The following is a 22,885-nucleotide window of genomic DNA, read 5'->3' as shown; positions in this document are numbered from 1 at the left end:
AAAAGAAGAACAAAAACCGCCGGCCAGGTCCTGTTGTGTGTCCATCTCCTGTTAGACGGGGCGAGGAGAGGCAGGCTGAGCAGCATTGGGATTACAGAATTAGGTGTCCTAACCGAGTCACTTACTCACAGTGACAGCTTTGACACCAGAAGAGAGACACTGCCTGTGCCACCTTTGAAGAAGGATTAGACATGGCTTCTTAGTCTCTTGCTTTTTGCTGATATCTTTTGGAAAATTTTCTTCTACCAGCGCAGATGCCATGAATCACAGATGGGGCCCACATAGGGAGAAAAGTGTCTGGTCTCTAATTGGGAGCTCTCTGTTTGTGAACCTGAGGTGGGGAAAAAAGGGCATTTGTCTTTTCCAGAAGAGTCCTCAGTGTGTGCTTCATTGCCAGGAATGAATCTTGTCCTGAAATGCTGCCCTTTGGTCGCTATGCCTTTCTGATCACAGAGAGCAGCAGGGATGCCCTCCGCTCTGCTTGGACTTTCCTAAGTAGCATGTTTGGTGATTCCTGGACTTCTGTATGCTTATGTAGGAAAGAGCCTCCACGCCGGCTGTGGAGAAGCACGTGTTTTATTTGGAGGTGGAATTGGAGTTGTGTTTATGGTCTGTGGGAGCTGGAGAATAGGGATCTGATCAGGTTGCTCTTAAGCAAGGCTGTGGTACTACAGAAACTTTTTAACAGTAAGGTTCAATTGTATTATGTAGAACTGGGTGAATGCTGAAACAGGAGCATGTGGTTGGAGGGGAGGGGAAAGGATGGGAAGGAAATAACATACCCATAAATCACATTTATAAAGGTGAGAAGTTTGAAGCCTGCACCTATTACTAATTGAGGTTTGCACAGCTATGGGAGCACGCTGCCTGACCTGCTGGCGTACTTGCGCAGTTACAGGTTCAAATGCTGCCAGTTGTCCCGCAGTCTGCTGTTGACCAAACAACAGAATTTGGTTTTTGTACAACACCTCTCTTTTCTGTTACTAAATGGAGGCAGTTGCTGCATGAGCTCTACCCACAGCACTCCATCAGTGCTGTTGAGTGGAGGAAGGAGAGAAAGGGTTTACAAGTCCTTCTCCCCTGTTGCCAGCACCCCTCATAGTGTGCAATTGCTTGATCTACGCAGAAATACAAATCAGAAACCGTAAAATGAATTAAGGAAGTAGGATATTGCTACCAATATTGCCAAAATCTAAAGTCTGGTATTCTGCTAAGATTAGATTTTAAGTTGCTTTTTAATGACCAATTCATACTCCAGGTTTTGAAGTATTTAACCTCTACATAGTTCTCCTCAAAATAACAATTAGCTCCTGACAAAAATTATTTTGATTGGCCAGCCCATTATTACCTTAGGGTTTCCTGAATGACTGTGCTACATTTTGCTGGGTTGTCAGTGGGCTAAGACACTCGTGCTGTGGGATGCACAGAGGGAAAGGAGGTTGTCTGAGGCGGCAGGAATTGGCACGGGGCTGCCTGTTCAATCAGCGATGTCCAATGCAGAGCATGATGGGGCTCAGTGAAGTCAATCAGCCTCGGGTCCAGCCTCCCCTGTCCCCACTGAACAGCAACTCCTCCCAGTACTCAAAATAAAATGCAGCTAAAATAAGTAAGGCTACCAAAAGCCATTTTTTAAATTTGAAGTGTTATCATAATTTTGACCACAGCTCTGGAAAATTAAGTGTTTAATACTGAGAAAGAGCATTGCATTTAAGAAACAGCATTAATTGAACCTTGACACTATGAGGGTCTCAGGAAAAAAGGTTGCCATCAAAGATGCCTGCTGCTGTGATGCTCTATCTGGCCCATGGTTTCTTTGGCCCTGCAGTGTTGTCAGAGCGAGTGCTATGAGACCTGAGAGATAACTTAGACTATGAAAAGTCCAGGAGTAGTTGGTCCAAAATACAAGCTCATTTAAGCTGTTAGACAGCTTCTTTGCTCAGTCTCCTGACAAACCCTTGGCATACACAATAATGGCAATTACAGAATCCTTGTCAGAATGATGAATCCATTCTGCTTGCATCCAGTAGGTTTTTGGCTATTGAGTACATTTTTTCAGATTGCCAAACTGATACTCTGTCAGCACAGTTGTAACACACATGGCTGTTTCATTGCTCCTTCTGAGCTGCTTCAGCATCCCTGATCATCTTACTTGAGCAAATGTTCATGAAACCAAATTTGCATGCTAAAGCATGCGTATACTGTGGCATAAAAGATAGGAATGCCCATTTGAAATTCAGACTACATAGAATGAGAAGTCACTGATGCAACCTGGCTGGTGTATTAAAGAGTAACTATTTCAGCTAAGGTAGAGGGAAAAAATTAGATCATTAAATGCACTGTAAAATTGGCAATTCTTAAACTGTAATTCTTCCATGTTAAGCAACTGTAAAACCTGTTTTTTAGTCCTAATGTTGCCCTGTAACATGTGGCATTGTTCCTTAATTATCTAGGAAAATGATCTAATATTTGAATCCAATTTATGTGGAGATAGGAAGAGACTGGAGATAAATGCTTTCGGATGGAACAGAACAGCATTCCGGTGCTCTGAAGATACCAGCTTCCTTCTTGTTAATTAAAACTAATCTGTAGTAGCATAGCTTGGTTATTTGAAAAAGTTTCTTGGTATTTTTTCCTCTACAAATTAGACTGGAGTCTGGCCTCTGAGACTCTTTAATTAACATTTAAGACTCAAGTTGTTTAAATTTTTTTTTTCAATAGAGTCTGAACCTGTGTTTTATAAAGATCACGTATGCCTCCTACCTTTAATAAAGGTTCCATTTTGTTGGACAATAGCTCTTACTGTATTTCAAATTACCCCATTTTCTAAGATCTCTAAGTATGTTGCTTTTGTTCAGTGATTTAGATTTGTTGTCTCATGGCGCCTTTTAAATTGGATCCAGCTATTAGCAAAATGTACTCATTTTCCCTGAAGCTAGTCTCCCATTCTGCAGACCAAAGGCTTAGTAAATTCTAGCTTTTTTTCCTCCCTTTATTAAAGGCATGGTTTAAATTACTTGCTTTCTAAATCCTATTTGTAGACCTCAGAAGTAAAATATTTATTCTTTGCTTGCATACATATGATTGAGAACATTAGCAACCTAGATCATTACAATATAACATATAAAGCTTTCTGTAAGCATGTTTGTTTTGGGCTTGTCTGATCGTTTGTGTGGGTCAGGGGAAAATAATACGGATTAGGCAAAGTAATTTACCACCTGGGTCAGAAGAAAAAAAAAAAATCACTTTAATTTAAGACTTGTTCAAAATAGTTCAAAAATATCATTTCTCAGGTTTGCCACTGGGAGCTTTTCTTTTGAAAGTCAAGCCATGTATTTGGTGCCTTAGATGGGTTTAGTCAGCTTCAAGCACCGTTTCCCAAAAGGTCTTGGCCGAGGTTGCTAAAACAAAAGGACTGTCTTAGAGCTGGATTATTAGTGTATTTTGTAAGTATTTATTCCAGTTAAATAATCTCATGCAACAGCTTGCACTCTCTGAAAACAGGCTAAGACAGCATAATTTTGGTTTCTCAGCATCTTCCATTGCACTGTCAAAATACGGGTAATGTTTGAGTTGCAAATAATATTGTGCAATACTGTGTATTTTTCTTAAAATGAAATTAAAAGATAACATGAGACCACTGGAATTATTTGTATAAGCTGCTGCTTCTAAATTTGGGACTCTGCTCTCTGACAGTAGCACGTCTTCAAGACATTTCATCTAGGTGCTAGCCAATAGTTAGATCTTGATGTGGCTGATATTTATGGAGATGTAAGAGCTGGTTTCCAAATGTCGTACCTGAGACAGTGAGTGTCTCAGTGTCTTCCTGCCACCAAACTGTGCCTCAGAAATACATTACTAATATGGGTAGTGTCTTGCAAAACTCACAGTAACAATCTTTGTTTAGCTTAAAAAGCTGGTAGTGGAGACATCCACGCCAGCTGCAAAAGCAGGGTGGGAGGAAAGAACAATTTCCAGGTGATGAGGATCCATCCACAAGGAGCCTGAGGTCCCAAGCAGACCTCCGTCGCTTCCCCAGCCACCTCTCCCCATCCTCAGGAGTACCAGACATCAGTCGCAGGCTCAGAACGTCAGCTCTCAGCCCGGAATCAGAGGCTGAGAAAATAAATTGCGTTTCCAGCTTTGGCACGTGGGTCCCTGCAGCTGCCAAACCAGTAAGATCGTATGTGGAAGGGTAGGCGGTTACAGGTGTTGCTTCAGATCCAGACAAAGTCGTATGTGCTCTCTGCCAGCAGTAACAGGAAGGATTGCTGTAAATTACTTTTCAGGTTTAGTTTATATTGTTTATGGTGTAACCAGCCAAAACGACATATGGTGTGCATCTCTGAATTGTGCAGAAGAGCACAGAGAAATGTGCAGAGAGAAAATTTGGAGAGGACTAATGAGTTCTTATTTTTGCCACTGAGTATTTGCTCCTGGGAGGAACAGAAAAGCCAAGAAGAGCATACACAGGATGCGGTATGGTTAGCACAGTCCTACCACAAGCTACTTAGTTTTCAAAATTTTCTTTCGAGACTGGTTTGTGAAAAGTGCCTGTTCACATGACTCACTCACTAGGCTGTGAAGCTGTGGGGCCTGTTTTACTTTTCCTGCTCTAAGCATTGGATGAGACGTTGGGAACTGAATTTTCTTTTTCTCCCGTCCCTCTCTTATGTGAATAAAATTCTCGTGTTTGTGGTATCAGCCTAGGGCTGGATTACACTAGACAAATTACTTCTTTATAGTGCATGTATCTGTGAAATGGCTGTGTTTGCTTTAGCTGCAGTTTGTGTTACATGGCCGCCTATATGTCACCCTGCATGGAGGGCGTGGGGGGCAGGAGAGTAACCAATATATATGTTCAGTCCAATTGTTAGTGAAGATTTCAGTGCCAGCGTTGTGCAGGTCACCCCCTGCCCCTCTTGCACTCGGAGCCAGCCTTGGTTTCTGTGCTCAGCTTACTGGGGTTCCGTAGGAGACACGGGAGAGCCGGCGGGGCCGACTGCCCTGCTGGTTTCACAGGCACTTCGGCAGCGAGTGGTTCTCCTGTAGTTTGCTCTGCCGCGAGAGCATTTGGGGCTTTTTGGAAAACAGGAGGCAAATGTGTAATCTGAGGACAACAGACATGCTGCTCCTGCCCCAACTGGCAAAGCACCAGCATTTCAGATCTGGAAAAGTGCCAGGATTTGTACTCACCCTGGGAAAGAAAGGGAAAAAAGCAAAAGAGAGAAAGAAAAGTGTGCGCTGTACCAGATCTCACTCAACAAATAAATATTTTTCTTTTAAACCATTTGAAAGGAGGTTGCTTGCCGAGAACAGGAACCCTGTGGAGGAACCAACAATTAAGGAAACGGGCACAGCTTAATTGTTCCGTGTTTTCCAAAGCCGTTGGGATTCAGATGATCAGGCCATGATACAAATGTAAGGCAGACATACGCAACATTAGTATGTGAGGAAGTAGGACCACATGAATGCCTTCACAGGCAGAACTTCTGTTCTGCTCTCCATGCAGCTATTACCGTCACACCAGGGAAGGCGTGTTGGGGACAAGCTGGCTTGTGCGCTGAGCGAGTGAGGTCCCTGCTTCTTATTCAAAGTACTCAGAAATTTAGGCCCTAAAGTCTTATGACTTCCTCCTTTAGGATCAAGAAATATTTTAATAACTGCAGGGGAAAAAACAGCTTCACCAGGAGGTATGAAGAGAGCCCCATTCCAGAAGACTTTATAACCTGCTGTTGAAATATTCTCACTGAAGGCACAGTTTGAGATCTTGAGCAGACACAGAAACTGGACTTCATTACTTACCTCCTGGGTCAGTGCTGTAACTGCTGGACCATGAGATGTAGAAGAGCAGTGATCACAGGAGAAGACCACAGTCCCTTTCTCCTCCCTATGTTTCTCATACATGCTATAAGAATACATAAGGATTTTTTTTTTTTTTAAATATGTGACAGAAGGTGCAGAATAAAGTGTGTTGGATGAAGATATACAACCTTTTAAATGTGTTTATATTCTGTTTGGTTAACTCACCCTACAGATGAGAGAGGTGTATGCTTAATTTTTGAGCCTTGAAGGTTTGGTCCAGGCATGGAGCTGCTTGGTGCTATGAGAAACACTCTGTAACAAAGCTGGATTGCCTGCAGAGATTTACTGGTGAAATGTTCAGTGTCTCCAGGGAGAAGCAGCAGCTGGGTAGGGTTTTGAAGGTCTACATTATGGATATGGCCATCTACAGCGAAGTGAGTTGAATCCTGGAAAGCTATTTACTTCTGTAGATTTAGCTCTGGTTCAACTTGCAGGAATCTTAACAGCTATTATTTTGTCAGCAAAAACCTTTAAGAGACAGCTTTCATTCCCTTGCACGCGTTGCACTGTAACTGTTCAGTATCTTACATGCTGTGAGTGTGAACTCTGCTCAGCCACAAAACCCCCCAGCATTTTATTTCATTCATAAGCTGTGTTCAAACTATTCCATATAAGAGGTCAGCTGTAAAGAGATATCAGGTACCCAAAAAGGACTCTTCCAGGACCTGTGAGCATTTATCACTTGTCAATTATGCTAATGGTTTAACATCTAATTACATACGTCTGTGAAATTTTTTCCTGAGATGTAAGGTTGGCGAGGACTAAGATGACAAGGAAAATATTTCCATATACCTTATTTCCAAAATCAACAATATATTTAAGTGTGACTCTTTTTCCCCTCCCATTCTGGCTTCCATTCTCGATGTTGTCAGTAAATCTATCATTCAGAAGAAGGTTCATGTTCAGTTATTTGATATGAGCACAATTTGGACTCAGTTTTGAAAAATATTAGAGCTGCTAACATTTTACTCTTACTATGAAAGGTGATTGTTATTAGGTGCCCTGTCTTTTGCAAGATGGTAAGAACGAAGGTTGAAACAGAAGGATTGGGAGGGTGGGAGGGTTTTATTGCACTTAACTGTTTTCCTTTAGGATCAGTGCTGAGCCACTAATGGAATATAAAATGTTAGGCTGATCTCTGCCTACAACTGAGGAAGCCTTGCTGGAGAGCAAGATGATGCTTATGCCACAAGAGTGGCTAAGAACAAAGTCAGAAATTTAAAGACAACAACAAAAAAACCCACATGTAATTCATGTTCACACTACTTAAATAAAAATATTTTTCAATTGTGATTGAAAATTTCCATACATACATTACAGTATGTTAATAACTGGTTTTGTCAATGTGCATTTGGTAGAACAGCCCAGCTTTTTAAGTGTAGACAGATTTTAAACGCTTTTCAAGGTGCTTAAAATCTATTACTGCAAAGATACGGTGGCAAAACTGTGTTTCATTTAACTGAAAGCTCCCTGTTTCATGGTTTTATATCTAACTCATCCTTTTGGCATGGATTTAATATTGCTACAGAATTATATTTAAGCCTTTTTATCATTTGGATTATACGCTTACGTAGGGGAAATTATCAATTATGTCATGTGGCTCTTCAGATGTTTGCAGTGCTAATCTCCTCCCCCTCCCCCCTTCTAACAGTATAAAAGAAATAACCTCTAGCCTAACGTAAAGGAAAAAAACTCAAGACTGGAAACAGCGGAGGTGAAGATGCTGCAGATCTGTGCCTGGATCTGCGTTAACTAACTTGGGACCAGGAGTTTGTCTTTGGGCGCTCTGGGTTTCCGAAGCCCAGGCGCACACGCGCAGGGCTCTGCCCAGCTTACTGACTAATGTCGAGAGGCATCTGCCTGGCTGCTGGCGGAAAAAAACCCAATCCACCAAAAAACACAAACCCAACGACAATGACAAAACCGAACGGGTTAGAGATGTATTGTTTATCAACACTCACACAGATACAATACAGTTTCTCCCCCCACCGCCCTAATATTTTTTCCTCTTCCCAAAGGTTCGTCATCGGTGGTGTGAACTTGTTGTTAAACACAAGTATGTGCCTGGGTATGGAGATGTTGAGAAATTTCTCAGAGAAGATCAGGTCAGTTACATTTAATTAGCATTTTCAAAATAATCAACTTTTGTATATCCTTAGTGTGAAAGTAAAAAATGATTTTAATATATTTTCTTGCTGCAGTTTGTCAAAGACTTGAATGTGTATTCAGTTTTTGCCTCTTTTGCCCCTTAAACATCATAGTTTAAGGAAGCCATCTAGGGGTATTCAACCCCACCTAAGCATGCTAATCTTCTGGTAAGTGGTGAAATGGGATATATGCCCTCCTTTCCTTCCATTTTATGCAAGCCAGAGGTAGCAGTGATGCTAGGAAGATACTTCTCAGCATTGGTTCCTATTGCAGGATGGCAAAGGCAAGTCTAGCTGTGAATGTTATTGCATGTAGGTATGAGCTAGGTGCAAAGCAGTCGGTGCTGTGGTGACTTCAGTTTTCAAGACAACATCCAGAAGGAGAAGCACAGTACAACAATATGCATCCAGAGAATGCAGGCCTCGCCACGGTTAGGGAAATGATACCAGAAGATTTTGAAGGTCTTAAAAGGCTGGTCATACATGATGTCTTTACTATGGCTTTTTATTTAGGCCATTATGAACTCACAATTCTAATTGTAGCTCTGCCTAGTTCTTTCTCTTCCACTTTTATTTATTTTTATTCAGTATGAACTCTATAAAATCAAGACATTCACTGCCCAGGATGACTTATATATTTAAAATGTATGTAAAAAACAGAAAGGTTGCAAGATATGTCAAAGTCTAGGCAAGATATTAATGTCTTCATCTTTTATGTTGACAATGACCAAAGCCATTTACAGCCAATGAGGTTTTTGTGCCTTCAGGCAAATCCATTTTATCACAACAGCACAATAAAGTTATTGCAGTCTCTTGTGCTCTTTCTTCCAGCTCCGAAGTATACCTCCTATTTATATCTCAGCCAATAAACAGGCCCCAAACTTCCTGGCAAGCACTTTATTTAAGGCAAGCACTTTATTTAAAAAAAAAAAAAAAAAAAAAAAAAAAAAAAAAAAAAAAAAAAAAAAAAAAAAAAAAAAAAAAAAAAAAAAAAAAAAAAAAAAAAAAAAAAAAAAAAAAAAAAAAAAAAAAAAAAAAAAAAAAAAAAAAAAAAAAAAAAAAAAAAAAAAAAAAAAAAAAAAAAAAAAAAAAAAAAAAAAAAAAAAAAAAAAAAAAAAAAAAAAAAAAAAAAAAAAAAAAAAAAAGCAGCAGCATAAAACAACAATATTTATGAAAATAAGGAGTTACATATATTGTGCATATTTTAATCCTGTGAAAGGATGGAGATAACCACCAGCAGGAGCCTGGGGGGGGTGGGGAAATCCTTGCGTTCATAAAACCAACCATATTGAATTGCATTATGTTTGGAACAGATACCATGCCAAATAAAGACTAACATTTTCTGCAGTGCAGGGAAATAATTTTTGCAACTTTTTTTTTTACGTAATCTTCAATGTCTTTCATTTCATTTACTCCAGCAGTGTATACGGTTTATGGCACAACCAGCTTCTGGAGTGATTACAACTCAAATCAGAGCAGTTGCATGTCCTTACTGATCATGAAAGACTTGGCTTTTTTTAAAGTCTGGGAAAAATGCAAATGTGACTATTTAAATCCTTTTCAGGACTACAAAACCCCAGTGTGTTTACTGCATGTTCATGTTTAGGCTTGGGGGAAAATTATTAACACTGGGTAGAGAAGGTAATTCCTATTTGTAACAGAATTCCAACATTTTTAATTTCTCTATGAAAGCGACTGGAGCCCAACTCCAAGGCCGTGTGTGTGCCTGGTGTGGCTTCCAGACCCTGGTGCAGCTGCAGACCCTGGAAATATGAGTTCTTGGGTCTCTGGATGGAAGAGAGCACGCTTAGGGGATTGGCAAGGAGTCTGGCAGGTTTCTGCCACTCTGGGACTTCTTCCTTTAATGTCAGTCTTTGTTAAACTTTAAATTTCCCTTCTTGTTGAAGCTATTTTTTTTTAAGGTTTACCAGCCAATGCTAGAAATTATGAGGAATAGTATTAAAAATTGTGTTTTTTCAGTGCTATCCAAATTTTCTCTCTCCTGCAACTGTCCAAACATTTACAACTGTAAAAGTCAGTGTGCCAAGCTGCTAATATTTTGTCACATGTATAATCCTAATTTGGTAAGTGCAGCTTAACATTTACTGAATTCCTGTACTTAGGTGAAAACATTATATCATCAGAAAAAAATGGCAATCCCCAATGTGTTTCCGGTTAAGTTAGCCAGTGCGTTGCTACCTGCCGTCAAAGGGGCCCAGATCTCACCCCCAGGTGCCCTGTCATCTTTCTTGATAGCTGCTATGAATGAGTACTTAGGAAAAGCCTAAACCAGAATTCTTGCATGTTCAGCTGTATCTCAGATGTAAAGAGAAGAGTCTGAAACACAGACCTGAGAGCATTCAGTTGATGTCCAGTTACAGAATTGCCAAATGGGAATTTTAGAGTGGACTGTTTCGGTTGATGTTCTCGTTATTTGTGTGTCTGTGTGTGTAAACATCCCAACTGGAAAGAAAATGTGTATCCTGCTGAAGGAAGGACAAGCTGTTTTCTTAAGGGGCATTTAGAAATATTTCGTGTGGTGGATAAAAGAAAACAGATTTCAACTTGAAAAGTGGCAAGAAAAATGGAGTGAGAAAGCATTTTCTTGTCACGACATAACACACCTCTTATATTAATATTCTGTTCTTACACACTCAATACAACATATAGACAACCATCCTTAGGCTAAAAAGATCCACAGCAAACTACTTTTTTGGGGGAAGGGAGGGTGTTGTAAAGTATATGGTATTTTCTGTGTTTTGGGTTGTCTGTTTTGTTTTGTTTTGTTTTTAATTAAATGAGTACTAGGAGGTCAATGGAATGAAAACCAGCTAACTAGTCGTTACTGGTGATAGGATGCCTGTGTGTTATGTTCCTCTTTCAGGCAATGGGTGTGTACCTCTATGGTGAATTAATGGTGAACGAAGATGCAAAACAGCAAGAACTTGCACATAAATGCTTTGCTGCAGCACGAGAACATATGGATGCGTCCTCAGCCAAAGTGGTGGCAGAGATGTTATTCTGAAGAGGTGATTTTTCTTTTTAAATTAAACACCCTGATTTTGCCTCATCCAGAAAGAATATGCAGAGCTCACTAAACATAGTAAACTTTGGCATACCATACAGCTTGTGGCTGCTTAGCTCGAGAAGTAACTTGTTAAATATGTTGCTTTCTTTTTTTTCTTTTTTTTAAGCCTAGCTGCTGGAGCAGTGAGTTAGATACGTGTAGGCAGTAGCTGGAGAGCATGGAGCATGACTTTGTAATGGACTGTACAAGAGGCAACTGTAAGTCGGAATGGCCAGAGAAGGCCAGGCTCCACCTGCAGTTGTTTCCCATTCTGTATTCTTAACTCTGCTTACAGAAGTTGCAGTTGTGCAAGGAGCATTTCTGTTTAACGAAGCTGCATGTTGACTTGATAGGCAGCACAGTCTTTGCAAAGAATCTGAGCCCACAGTGGAAGTACGAAGCTGTGCACTTGGAAGCAAATCTGAATCGTGTGAGAACAAGCTGATAATTCAAATGTTTTTGTGTTAAGTGTAGTAAGGCCTTTGAAGACTGATTATGAGGTAAGAAGAGTAGCCTTAACATGAAAAAGCTGCTTAATATCATACATAATCTAGCTTGTTTCTGAAATTAATGGGGAGGAATCACCAGAAAAAAAGCAGAATTGCAAGAAATATTCACAAAGTAAAGATTGCTGCAGGCTATAAACTGGTAATTTGCAAAGGTATTCTCCATTTCTCAGTCGATTTGAGTAGCCGGAGGTAACCTTACAGTGTTTGTACATGCATGTTTAACACATAGCCAATTAGGATTGGTATGAAGGTCTCTTCCAGTACAGCATACCTCAGATTTTTGCTTAATGATATAACTCATCTGACAGACTGATTGCCTTCGTTGTTCACATAACTTTACAGTCGATTTGTGGTATCAAAATTCAGGCATCTAACTTAGCAAAATCATCATTTTCTAATTGGTACCGAGCAGAAATCTTAATTTTCTCCTGTTCAAGCCTCTACATGTAGCAGTACTCCATAGCAAGTTCCACTTGAATGTGTGGTTACTTTATTTATATGAAATACAGCAGATAGATACCATGAAAGCAAGTTTGTTTATGAACAGCCATGTTGTTCTTCTGTATAGACAAGAACTGTGCCTGCCAAGAAAACTTTTTGGGAAAAGTGGATTAGACTGTAGAGTGCCAGGATATCAGTTATGGGGTAGGAGGTTCGCCTTCTAAAACAGGTAGGGCTAAGAGACTTGCTTGTGTGCTCCCAATTATTGAGCACCCACAGGAATTTGAGTTACGTTCAACAATTTTTAATCTGGTAGATGCCTTCAAGTGTCTGAAGGCCAGAAACATGGAGATGCAGTATGTTCTGGTACTACTGTACTTGGAACTGTCTTCCTATAGTTCCTTCAATAATAAAATTTAAAAATCAAAATTTCTACAGTCTTCTGGTGGTAAGTATTTAGCAGAGGAAAATTACATGGTATGTATGTGTTAGGAATAGTCCAGAATTGCCCGTTTGACTTTTCAGACAGACTAGAAGTGCATGGTGAGCTATAACATAACATCTAAAGATACTGTTACGATAACAACACTCTGTGACTGCACAGCTTACTTTTAATGTTGTGGCTGTTTGGGTTCCTGGCATGATGATTTGTGACTTAAGATTAAAATCACATTGCCAGGGATTACCACACAGCCATGACCGAAGCTGCTAGTATGAAACTCACCATAACTGTCTGATCTGTACACAGCATGGAATCCTCTCTGTCCACTAAACAAAAAAAAAGAGGAAAGCAGCAGATGCATCGCAGAAGAACCTCATCCGATAATTAGCTATACCGAGATGGAGACCTCTCTGGCGAGGTGCAGAGCTTAGCTGATTGGTGAACAGTGATTGTTTCCCTCTTTGTTCACAGTGGCTAAGTTCTGCACCTGAAGAGAAGGGGAGAGGAGACTTTGCTTAATGTCAGCCTGCGCAGGGTGGAGAGCGTTTGCTGGCTGAGATACCTTGCTGCTGAATGGGCAGATTTACAGTGAATGCGCGTGTGTGAGATGCAGTGTATCGAGGATAAGAGGCAGGGGTGACTTGGGGAGGACCAAAGACTCTTGGTTTTAGTTGAGAATAAACAGTACTCCTTAAATTCTTGGTCTGACTGCAAACGTAAGGCATCGCCTACAGTAATTTGGTTACCATGCTTTTCTAAAGGTCAGAGGAAATAAATGTTTGTGACTTTAAACTGGAATTGCCTATAAAGCTTTGTTTCATAGTATTCTCTTTAATGGATGCTGTCATGATCTCTCTGCAGTTGTAGCTTAGCACTGTGTGTTGTTTGCAGGAAATGGTTGTTTCCGACTGGAGCTGCCACTTACGGCTGCTGCTGCTGTTTTTCCAGGCTGTTGATGGACCCGTCCTCCGGTGCCTACTGAGCTGATATCAGTTCTGATTTTACACACTGGCTCAGTTCAGCAGGAACAGGAGTCGAGCCCTAGAGCAAAAAAAGATGTACCTTTTCTAAGAGCCTTTGAGAAATGTTGTTACTGTTTTCTCTCAAAAACCAAATTAGTATACATTACGATGTCCTGATGTTAAACACTAAACGGCCTAAGGTGGAAAAGCTACCTCAGTACTGTTTAGAGAAGTGTTGGCTTAGGACAAGAAGGTATGTGGATATGTAGCACATCACACAGTATCGCTCTGATAACTGACCTCCAGCGTTATTTTCAGAGTAACCTGCTAATAACCAAGAGAATGTGCTTGCACTGTGGATCTTCCCTGTCTTTTCCAGACCTTGTTGTGGTAGCTCTAGAAATCTAAAGAGATCGTTATTAACTCTGTAACCACAGTTATGCTCTACCAGTAACCTAAAAAATAACTCCATTTGGAAAGCGGGGGCAATCAGGAATGCACAGATACTCCTTTGTCATGACAGAATAATAACTTTTACTGCTGTTTCCATTGCAGGAAAGATCACAGAGAAACTCTTTTAATATATCTCCTACTAAACCCCGATGGTACTAGGATTTCATTGACCCAAGACATCAAAGGAAGGATTATGTGACTGCTAAAACAATCAGCTGACAGAAACATTTACCTCTCAATATTTATGTCTTCCAGAGGCTCACTGTAACCAAGAACGCATGTGCACAAAACAAACTACACATACACACACGTTACTGTGGCTTAGGTAGTTCTTTAATACAGGAAATTTGGGGTTTATCCCTGCTTTTTGGTGATACAACCATTCCAGTCTGCAGGTGCCAGGGACTCTTGTTTTGAACGATTTTATGCACTCCAGTAATTTGGCCAACATTAGCAATCTCTGAAATTCGATGAAACTGTATTCTGTACTTAAATTTTTTTGTTTGTAACTTCTATGCCAAATTAAAAAGCCAATATAAAATTAGGGAGAGCTGGGGTGGGGCTGGCGAGGTTAATTGGAAGCAGAATTTTTCAATCTGTGAAAAGTGACCAGCCATCATCATGGTGAGGGGATGGGACTGAAGGAAGAATGAAGATCAGCATTCTTTCTCTGTCTTGTTTAGGTTAACTTTTACCAGAAATGTCAGACCTTCCATTTTCTGAAAATGTCTTCCATACCCCTGTATGCTCCTTTTGCACAGTGATCAAGTGTAGCTCTTCTTTCCTAGGAACGTACTGCTCCACTGATCAGAAGACATCTTAATTGTTCCTTTCAGAGAGAAAGAATTTAAAACACAAAAATTTGTGAACATATTTGCTTTGTACACTATTGTTTTACATCGAATACTCTTGTAAAAATAAATACTTTTTGCAAGTATGTGTAGTTTTTCCATTGCACAGTGGTTCAACATTAATTTACAAACTTAGGAAAAAGAATGACCCCATTTCTGCTTTTGCAGTAGGAGAGAAGCAGCTGAAAGTCATTAGTTAATGGATGTTAACAAAAAAAATTAAATGTGGTAATTATTTTTTTAAAAGTTCTTGTGCTCAGAATCTAAACAGTGACTTCAGTCCAAAGAGTACAGTTCCTCTTTAACTCACTACATTTTCTGACCTCCCCCTTTCCAGGCACACAGTGTCAATACCTGAATTATGGGACACTCAGCAACTTCTTTCAAATGCAGCAAGAGTTAGGAAATTGTCCAAGAATGTGCTGAGATACTGCAATGACTTCTAATGCAGTTATGCTCACAGATGTAGTTATTAAGGGATCCTGTTCATAGAACAGTTACGCTTCATTTCACAGGTTTTTCTGCGAAGGCCAGCAAAGGAAACCAGCTTGCTTTTTGACTTTTCCATTGTGTAAGGGAAAGAACCCAGAGCTGGATAAGGCTCTTGCACAAGACACACAAATACATTGTAAGCCTGTTCATAGCCAGTACTGTTAAAACTACATGGCAGGTAAGACATTCCACACATTTACAAATATCACCAAATTCCTGTTCTTTCAAAACAATCTACTTTTCTTAGCTTTTTTTAATATTGAGCACAGCAGTAGTTTATTTTACTTGCTACAGCTGTTCCAGTCTGTCTCAGCAGTATTAACGTGAGCATGAACTTGAACATTGATTTCCCTCACAACAACTTTGTGATCCATCATGCATTGTAGCAACTGAGAAAATGAACGTAACATAAAACAGTAATGCCAAACAACCTAAAAAACAGCAAAGAGGTGGCAGCCCTGGCCCTGTATCTGGGTTTGTTTGGCCTTTTGTTGCTAATCCAAGCACTGCTAAATAGCGTGAGGCTCCAGATTAGGAAGGAAGCTACAGGTAGCTTCAAATAGTTACTGTCACCATAACTCATCAGAAGTAAGAGAGAACAGAAAACTCCTGTATGTATTATACAGTAGCTTCATTAACATGATATAAGCATTACCATTAGTTTAAAATCCTTCTGAAGCATGTAAAAAGCTCTGGGAGTGAACCGTACAAAGTGTCATTTAATTATTCAAGTTTTTAATAGGCCCTATTGAAAGCTTAGCAGAAAAAAAAAAAGCAATGTTTAGCACTGTTCATTTTACTCAAGATTCTCCCAAGGTGGGTGTTTCCATAATAATTTCCTGAGAGGAGGAAGTTGTAGATTCTAATTATAGTAAATAAAAGCAAATAACAAAAAATTCAATTTCCAAACTTACTATAACTAAAATCATTACTGGAAGTGATGTTTTATCAAATGATACCTCTATCCAGACTTGACTGTCAACACTTTAAAATCCAGTGAAACTGCCCATTTGTTAAGTTGTTTGTTCTTAAGTATAATCAGGCATTTGGGGAAAATGGCAGAAATGTTACGACATTAAATCTCTGTTCAGAGGTGAAAACTAAGACTTGAAGGTTAACATACATTTACATATCAATGTATGTGGCTATGACAAGCACAGGCATTGACATAGGCGTGTCCTTGCCCTACTTAGGTTTCATTCTACTTCTGTTTCATAGTCAGCCCCCTCTGAATAAAATAAAGCATTTTGTTTGGTTTTTCTTCTCCCATCTCTAATTCAGACCTTTCCAATCACAGTGGTAGTTTTGCTTTGGATAGCATTAGAAAGCCCCATGCAGAAGGCTGGACTGTCTCCCACTTATTTCATTAGGCCAGCAGCTGGGTAGGATCTCACTGATGCTTTTCTGGACATAGCTTTTAACTGTAAAAATTAATCTCAAATTAAGCTAAAACTGTATCTGTATAGTTAGGCAAGGATCACCATCTACTCTCCTGTGCCGCTTACTGGGTCACTTCATTAGAGTAAAGGCAGACCATAATGAAGAGGTGACCTAGGCAAGTCCCTTGCCCCTTCAGCCGAGATGCATTCCTGGTCATACGCTTTCTGCTACAAACACAGAGTAAAACATACCATTTTGCTGACAGCAGTTTCTCCGCTTTGTTTTCTGCCTTCAGCTTTGCTGGGAGGTGTTTGCAGCTGCTGCTGGCTCTGTGCTTTCTTCTTTAGAAGGGAATTAGCTGTACCCTATTGCCCATTCCTCACACGTAAGAGGGAAGGAAAAAGGTCTAGCCTGGAAACAACAGGTCTAGCCAGAAACACAGCCTGAGCAAGTGAGCAGCTTGAGGAAACAAGTAGGACTCAAGGCATAAGGAGCATATATGGATTTCTGACACATAAAAAGCACTATGAAAAAGCATATTACAAAAACAAAACAAAAAAGTTCTACAGAGCTAGGCCATGATAAGGTATCATGCAGAGTACTGCACTTCTCTACAGCCACAGTCACTTTAAGGTGCACCTGTTCCAGGTTGGCGTTATCTATGGGCCACAATGTCTTCAGAGATGTACGTGCTCCAGCATGGCCTCACCCATGGCTACAGTCCCTCCAGGGGAGTACCTGCTCTGTTGTGGGCTTATCCATGGCCACATACTTTGAGGTGCCACAGCATGGCCTCATGCACAGCCATTGATGCTTCAAGGTGTACCTGCTGCAGCATGGACTAATCCACAGCCACAGATGCTTCAAGCTGTACCTTCTCCAGTGCGGACTTATCCTTGGGCCACAATCCCTTCAGAGGTATACCTGCTGCGGCACAGACATAACCATGGCCACAGACCCTTTGAGATGTACCTGCTCTGGCATGGGTTTATCCACAGCCACAGACAGTTTGGGGTGTCCTGCTCCCGCATGGACTCATCCACAGGTCACAGTCCCTTCGACTCGAGTTCACACTGGAGTTCCAGCCTGTCCAGTACGGCAGCACAGAAACGGCAGCAATGCCCTGGCCATCTGCCAGCCCAGGCGCATGGCCATTGCTGTTACCAAAATGTTCCCAGGCACAGCAGAGTCAGATGATCAGCAGTACAACACTACAACAAGCAGTGAAAGCAAAGAAAGCAGCCACTAACGAGCACTAGACTCTAATGTACAGTAAGGCAAGCCAGCCTCATGGCAAGCACAGAAGCTTGCCGATTAATAGCTAAGCAGCAGTAACAGCTATAAATTCAATCATCTAGCACATTCCAATCAAAGCTGTTGTTATTTCGAATCCTTCGAGACCCACATTGGGTGCCAAAAAGGACTGTAGTGGTTTAACCCCAGTGGCAGCTAAGCACCACACAGCTGCTCGCTCACTCCCCCCCAGTGGGATGGGGGAGAGAATCAGAAGAGTAAAAGTGAGAAAACTCTTCCCATCGGCAGGCAGGTGTTCAGCCATCTCCAGGAAAGCAGGGCTCCATCACGCGTAACGGTGACTTGGGAAGACAAACGCCAAGGTGCCCCCCTTCCTTCTTCTCCCCCCAGCTTTATATAGTGAGCATGACATCATACGGTGTGGAATATCCCTTTGGCCAGTTGGGGTCAGCTGTCCCGGCTGTGCCCCCTCCCAGCTTCTTGTGCACCCCCAGCCTACTCGCTGGTGGGGTGGGGTGAGAAGCAGAAAAGGCCTTGACTCTGCGTAAGCACTGCTCAGCAGTAATGAAAACATCCCTGTATTATCAACACTGGTTTTTGCATAAATCCAAAACACAGCCCCATACTAGCTACTATGAAGAAAATTAATTTTATCCCAGCCAAAACCAGCACAAACTTTTAAATCCCAACAGAATTATCATCTTTCCAAAATGGATGTTATGGCTTAATTGCAAGGTTTGGGCTTGACATTTGCTCAGCATCTTTTTATGGCCTAGGTCAAGCAGGCCAGAGCAAGCAACTATAGCAATTCAGTCTGGCCCTAAAAGTATGCTGTACAGTGTATTGCTCAACACTGATCATTTGTGTTTTAGCAAAGAAGCAAACCCACAAGAAGGAAAGTTGAAACATAAAAATGTTTTTTGCATTTGAAGAAGAAATTTAGTGGTCTATGGAGACATTTGTATTTTTGTCATGTCTCCAGAAAAGATGGTAATGATCCTGCCTGCTAGAAACTCACAGATAATCCCTGAATTCACAGACACACATATCAGTCATTTCCACCTTAATAATTAATTCTGTAGCAAATTTCAAGGCCTCCTCTTCAGTGGAATTTGATACTGGCTTTTCCCTCTCTATTGACAGACATCTCAAGCTGATATGGAAGTGTAGCACAGTAATGAGATTAAAAGCACTTAAAGAGAAGGCTGCAGGGACACCTTATAGCAGCCTTCCAGTACCTGAAGGGGACCTACAAGAAAGCTGGAGAGGGACTTTTTACAAGGGCATGTAGTGATAGGACAAGGGATAATGGCTTTAAACTGAAAGAAGGCAGATTTAGATTAGATATAAAGAAGAAATCCTTCACTATGAGGGTGGCGAGCCACTGGAACAGGTTGCCCACAGAAGTTGTGGATGCCCCATCCCTGGAAGTGTTCAAGGTGAGGCTGGATGAGGCTTTGAGCAACCTGGTCTGGTGGAAGACGTCCCTGCCCATGGCAAGGGGTTGGAACTAGATGATCTTTAAGGTCCCTTCCAATCCAAACCATTCTATTCTATCATAAACACTTACTGGTAGTCTCTACAGGGAATGATAATACAGATGGGAAATTCGTATCTTCAGCTACTATTACAAGTTAGTTTGGAATAAAAAAAAAAAAAAGGGAAGTCCTATCTTTAGACAACTTATACACAGTAGAAGTTACAGCATCATTAGTCAAAACAAAGAAAAGCTGCTTTCTCATACGTGAAATATTAAAGGAACTTTTAACAGTAGCATGCAAATGACATATTGCATACACCTGTTTTGGGAGCCTCAAAATAAACCCATAAGCTAAGAAATAAAGTCAAAACAGCAAGGAGTGAATAAACTGTATATACAGGCTGATTTGGCATATACATGTGGGAAATCTCAAGGACAGTGTAATTCAGAATGTGGATAACTGCATGGAACTGTTCATTATGGTCAAGAATATGTAAAAATGTGTTCTTTTCAAGATGGCAATATGCATCTGCAAAAGTTCATGGGCCTAACATATTTTTATTCAAATAACAGAAAAGAGAGGGTCATTGTTCCTGAGGGGCTGCTTTTTTATGAAATGAGTCTATGATCTGACATAATACAGAAGAGTTCCGAAACATGCTTTTAAAGTAGCAAGATTTGTTAAGAGATGGGAAGTTAGTTAAATGTACAGACCTATTAAAGACATAGTATTGCTGTTTTTTTTCCGCTACTTGTTGATGTTCAGGTTAGTTAGCCTTACATGGAATTGTTATTTCCTAATCCTATCAGTACTACAATTAAATTGAATTAAAAAATCACAAGCTTCATTTCTGCAACTGAGTTTCAACATGCTAGGTTTTTTCTTCCTTCTCACCCTCTCTCCCTTCACACACATGCAAGAACATAAAATACAAAATAAGGCACAATCCATGGCTACTAACGATACTGCTAGAACTCCGCTACAGCCAGCTGACGTTTCAAATTTTTGTTTCAGTGGCTGATGGCAATCCAATACCTATCCCTAGCTGGCTCTTGGCCGCTAAAAGGACCCAGTCACTATGAGTACACTTAAGCCATCAGAAGGGGCTCATGAGGTTTATTCCTTTCCAGCAGCCAGACAGCTGGTTAAAGGAAGATGGCCAATGCAAGCAAGGGAAACTCCTTTTTGGCATTCACTAGCGAACAGACCACCTAACAGCAAATTCCCAGAATAAGCTACTCTCTGCTAAGGCAGCAAATGAAACGGCTACCATGAGCATATCTTTTAAATCCAGGCGAGCATTTAAGGAAAAATTGTATCACGAGTAAGGAAAACTTGACAGAGGCAGGAGGACTTAAACAGGCCCACATGTGAAAACTGCTATGAATTAAGTGCTAGAGGGCTGCCTCTAGCACCAGCTAATTCACCAGCTACATTGGTTTAACTTCTGGTGTTGCCCAGCAAAACATGCTGATTGCGTAACAAAGCCATTACAGACTATCTCGAAAGTATAAAAACATGGATTCAAAAACATGCTTGGTGCTCTGGTGGAGGACTCCTCCCATAACATTCCAGGTTTTGACTTTTCAAACTTGGGTCTAACAGAAAGCTGCACTTCAGCGTCAGAATTTCTCACCTTCGTACACCCTTCTTATATCACAGGAAAACCTGCATTGTAATTAGCACGACATTATTCATTCACGCAGAACATTAGCATTTTATTCTGTCATTGGATAATACAGCAAAGAAATTGAGTAAACCTGTTTTAGTAGTGTTTGGTTTAATAATTGCAAGTCATTTTTGCTAGAGATTTCATCCTAAACTTGTATAAAGCTTCAGAATTTTTTTTTTATTGTAACCCCCCAAAACCAAAACCAAGCCAAACATATACCACCATGGCATGAATTCTAACTTACCAAAACTAGTATTAACTCACTTGCATCTTCAGTCGGACTTTCTATTAGCACCTCTTTGCACTTACAATGCTGCAAGTATGGAAACTGATCACAACTCCCAGAAGTAACAGATTAACATGTTACTGGTGGTCAGCTAAATTGCAATACCTGGTAACATACCTGTTCCTACCGTATCTCACAAGATAAAATGTATTCTGGTTTGTATATGCACTGTACTAAGATCTTGGTTGAATGAAAGCCACAAAAGTTGCTTTTTTTCTGAAAAAAATCCACAGAAACCACCCAGCCCCATGCTGGAAAGCTTGCAGAATTCAAAAACCTGTAACTTAGCAGTCTTAGACTGGAAAGAAGCAACATCAACAAACAAGTCAAATTTATTGTTTGTATTCTTATTCAAAACAACTCCTTGAAGCAGAAAGATTTTGAAAAGCTCTCTATATTCAGTGTAATATCCAGGATTAGGGTGTGTGCTGACATGGAGACTGGAGGGAAGGGAACAAGCTACTTGAAGCCTGATTTCAGGACTCGTTGGCTGGTTCTGCGTAAGAGTACGGCGCTGAAGGCTCCAAAGAACTTTTCCAGAAAGCAGCTATTACAGAGAAGACGCACATTGGGTGGATAATGCAGGAGCCACGATATGAAAAATATTCCATTACTCACATCTACCAAATCACACTGTTGCCTTCCACTGGCAAACTAACAGAAGTAGCTTCAACATGCCACAAAATCATGGTTTATATCAAAGTTAGATCATAATTCAAGCACTGTGAAAGAGCAAGGAAAAAGAAATACCAAAAGTTGATAACAACTATGCTAAATAAAGCAAAAAGAATGCCAGTACAGATGTATCTTTCAAAAGTTACAGATAGCATCAATTAGGTTTCTTCCTTAAAGCCTCCTGAAATGAGCAAACCCTCCTTCTAATATTTAAATCATGCAGTATTTCTTAAGAAGCCAAACAAAAATGTACCAATTCACTACTAATTTTGTTCTTTCTGCCTTTACTGCACATTTCCTTCCTGCTTGAATTGACTTATGACTATTTAACAGGATATTGATTTTGTTTAAGAAAGTTAGAAGAATTTTCACGTGGTTTGTTGATGGGGAAAAAAAAAAAAAGGACTGCACTGTGAAAGGACGGTTACAAATTCATCTCCAACAACTGTAATACACATAGATATAACACCCATATCATTCACCTAACAAATCTGCAAGAATCATATATTACAACTCTTTGCCAATCTTTCTTTTAAGTAGTTAAAATTACATGTAGTTGTAATATGAAGAGAATTTAAGGACAACCAAAGAATCTCATATCCAACAACTGGATTAGAAATTAAAGCAAAAAAAAAGAAATCATTCTTCCTTTGGAGATAGATATAACACCCATATCATTCACCTAACAAATCTGCAAGAATCATATATTACAACTCTTTGCCAATCTTTCTTTTAAGTAGTTAAAATTACATGTAGTTGTAATATGAAGAGAATTTAAGGACAACCAAAGAATCTCATATCCAACAACTGGATTAGAAATTAAAGCAAAAAAAAAGAAATCATTCTTCCTTTGGAGACAAATGTGAGATTATTTATCATTCTAGGTAGAGCACTCTACATGTGTTCCCACT

The 22,885-nt window shown here is 40.2% G+C and overlaps 1 protein-coding gene across 1 annotated transcript in view; it reads left to right on the top strand.

The window, feature by feature from the left end:
* CUNH9orf3 (chromosome unknown C9orf3 homolog) overlaps positions 1-14,818 on the top strand; it is a 200,152-nt gene extending 185,334 nt beyond the window's left edge. Inside the window, exons 14-16 of the mRNA XM_009273058.1 lie at positions 7,881-7,967; positions 10,894-11,038; positions 13,986-14,818. Of these exons, the coding sequence (XP_009271333.1) occupies positions 7,881-7,967; positions 10,894-11,034 (228 nt within the window). The 3' untranslated portion in view covers positions 11,035-11,038; positions 13,986-14,818. The remainder of the gene's footprint in view (positions 1-7,880; positions 7,968-10,893; positions 11,039-13,985) is intronic.
* The last annotated feature ends 8,067 nt before the right edge of the window (positions 14,819-22,885 follow it).

The sequence above is a fragment of the Aptenodytes forsteri genome, unplaced genomic scaffold, assembly GCF_000699145.1.
Source record: "Aptenodytes forsteri isolate BGI_AS27 unplaced genomic scaffold, ASM69914v1 Scaffold154, whole genome shotgun sequence".
Lineage (NCBI taxonomy): Eukaryota > Metazoa > Chordata > Aves > Sphenisciformes > Spheniscidae > Aptenodytes > Aptenodytes forsteri.
This window is presented reverse-complemented; position numbering and strand designations above follow the sequence as displayed.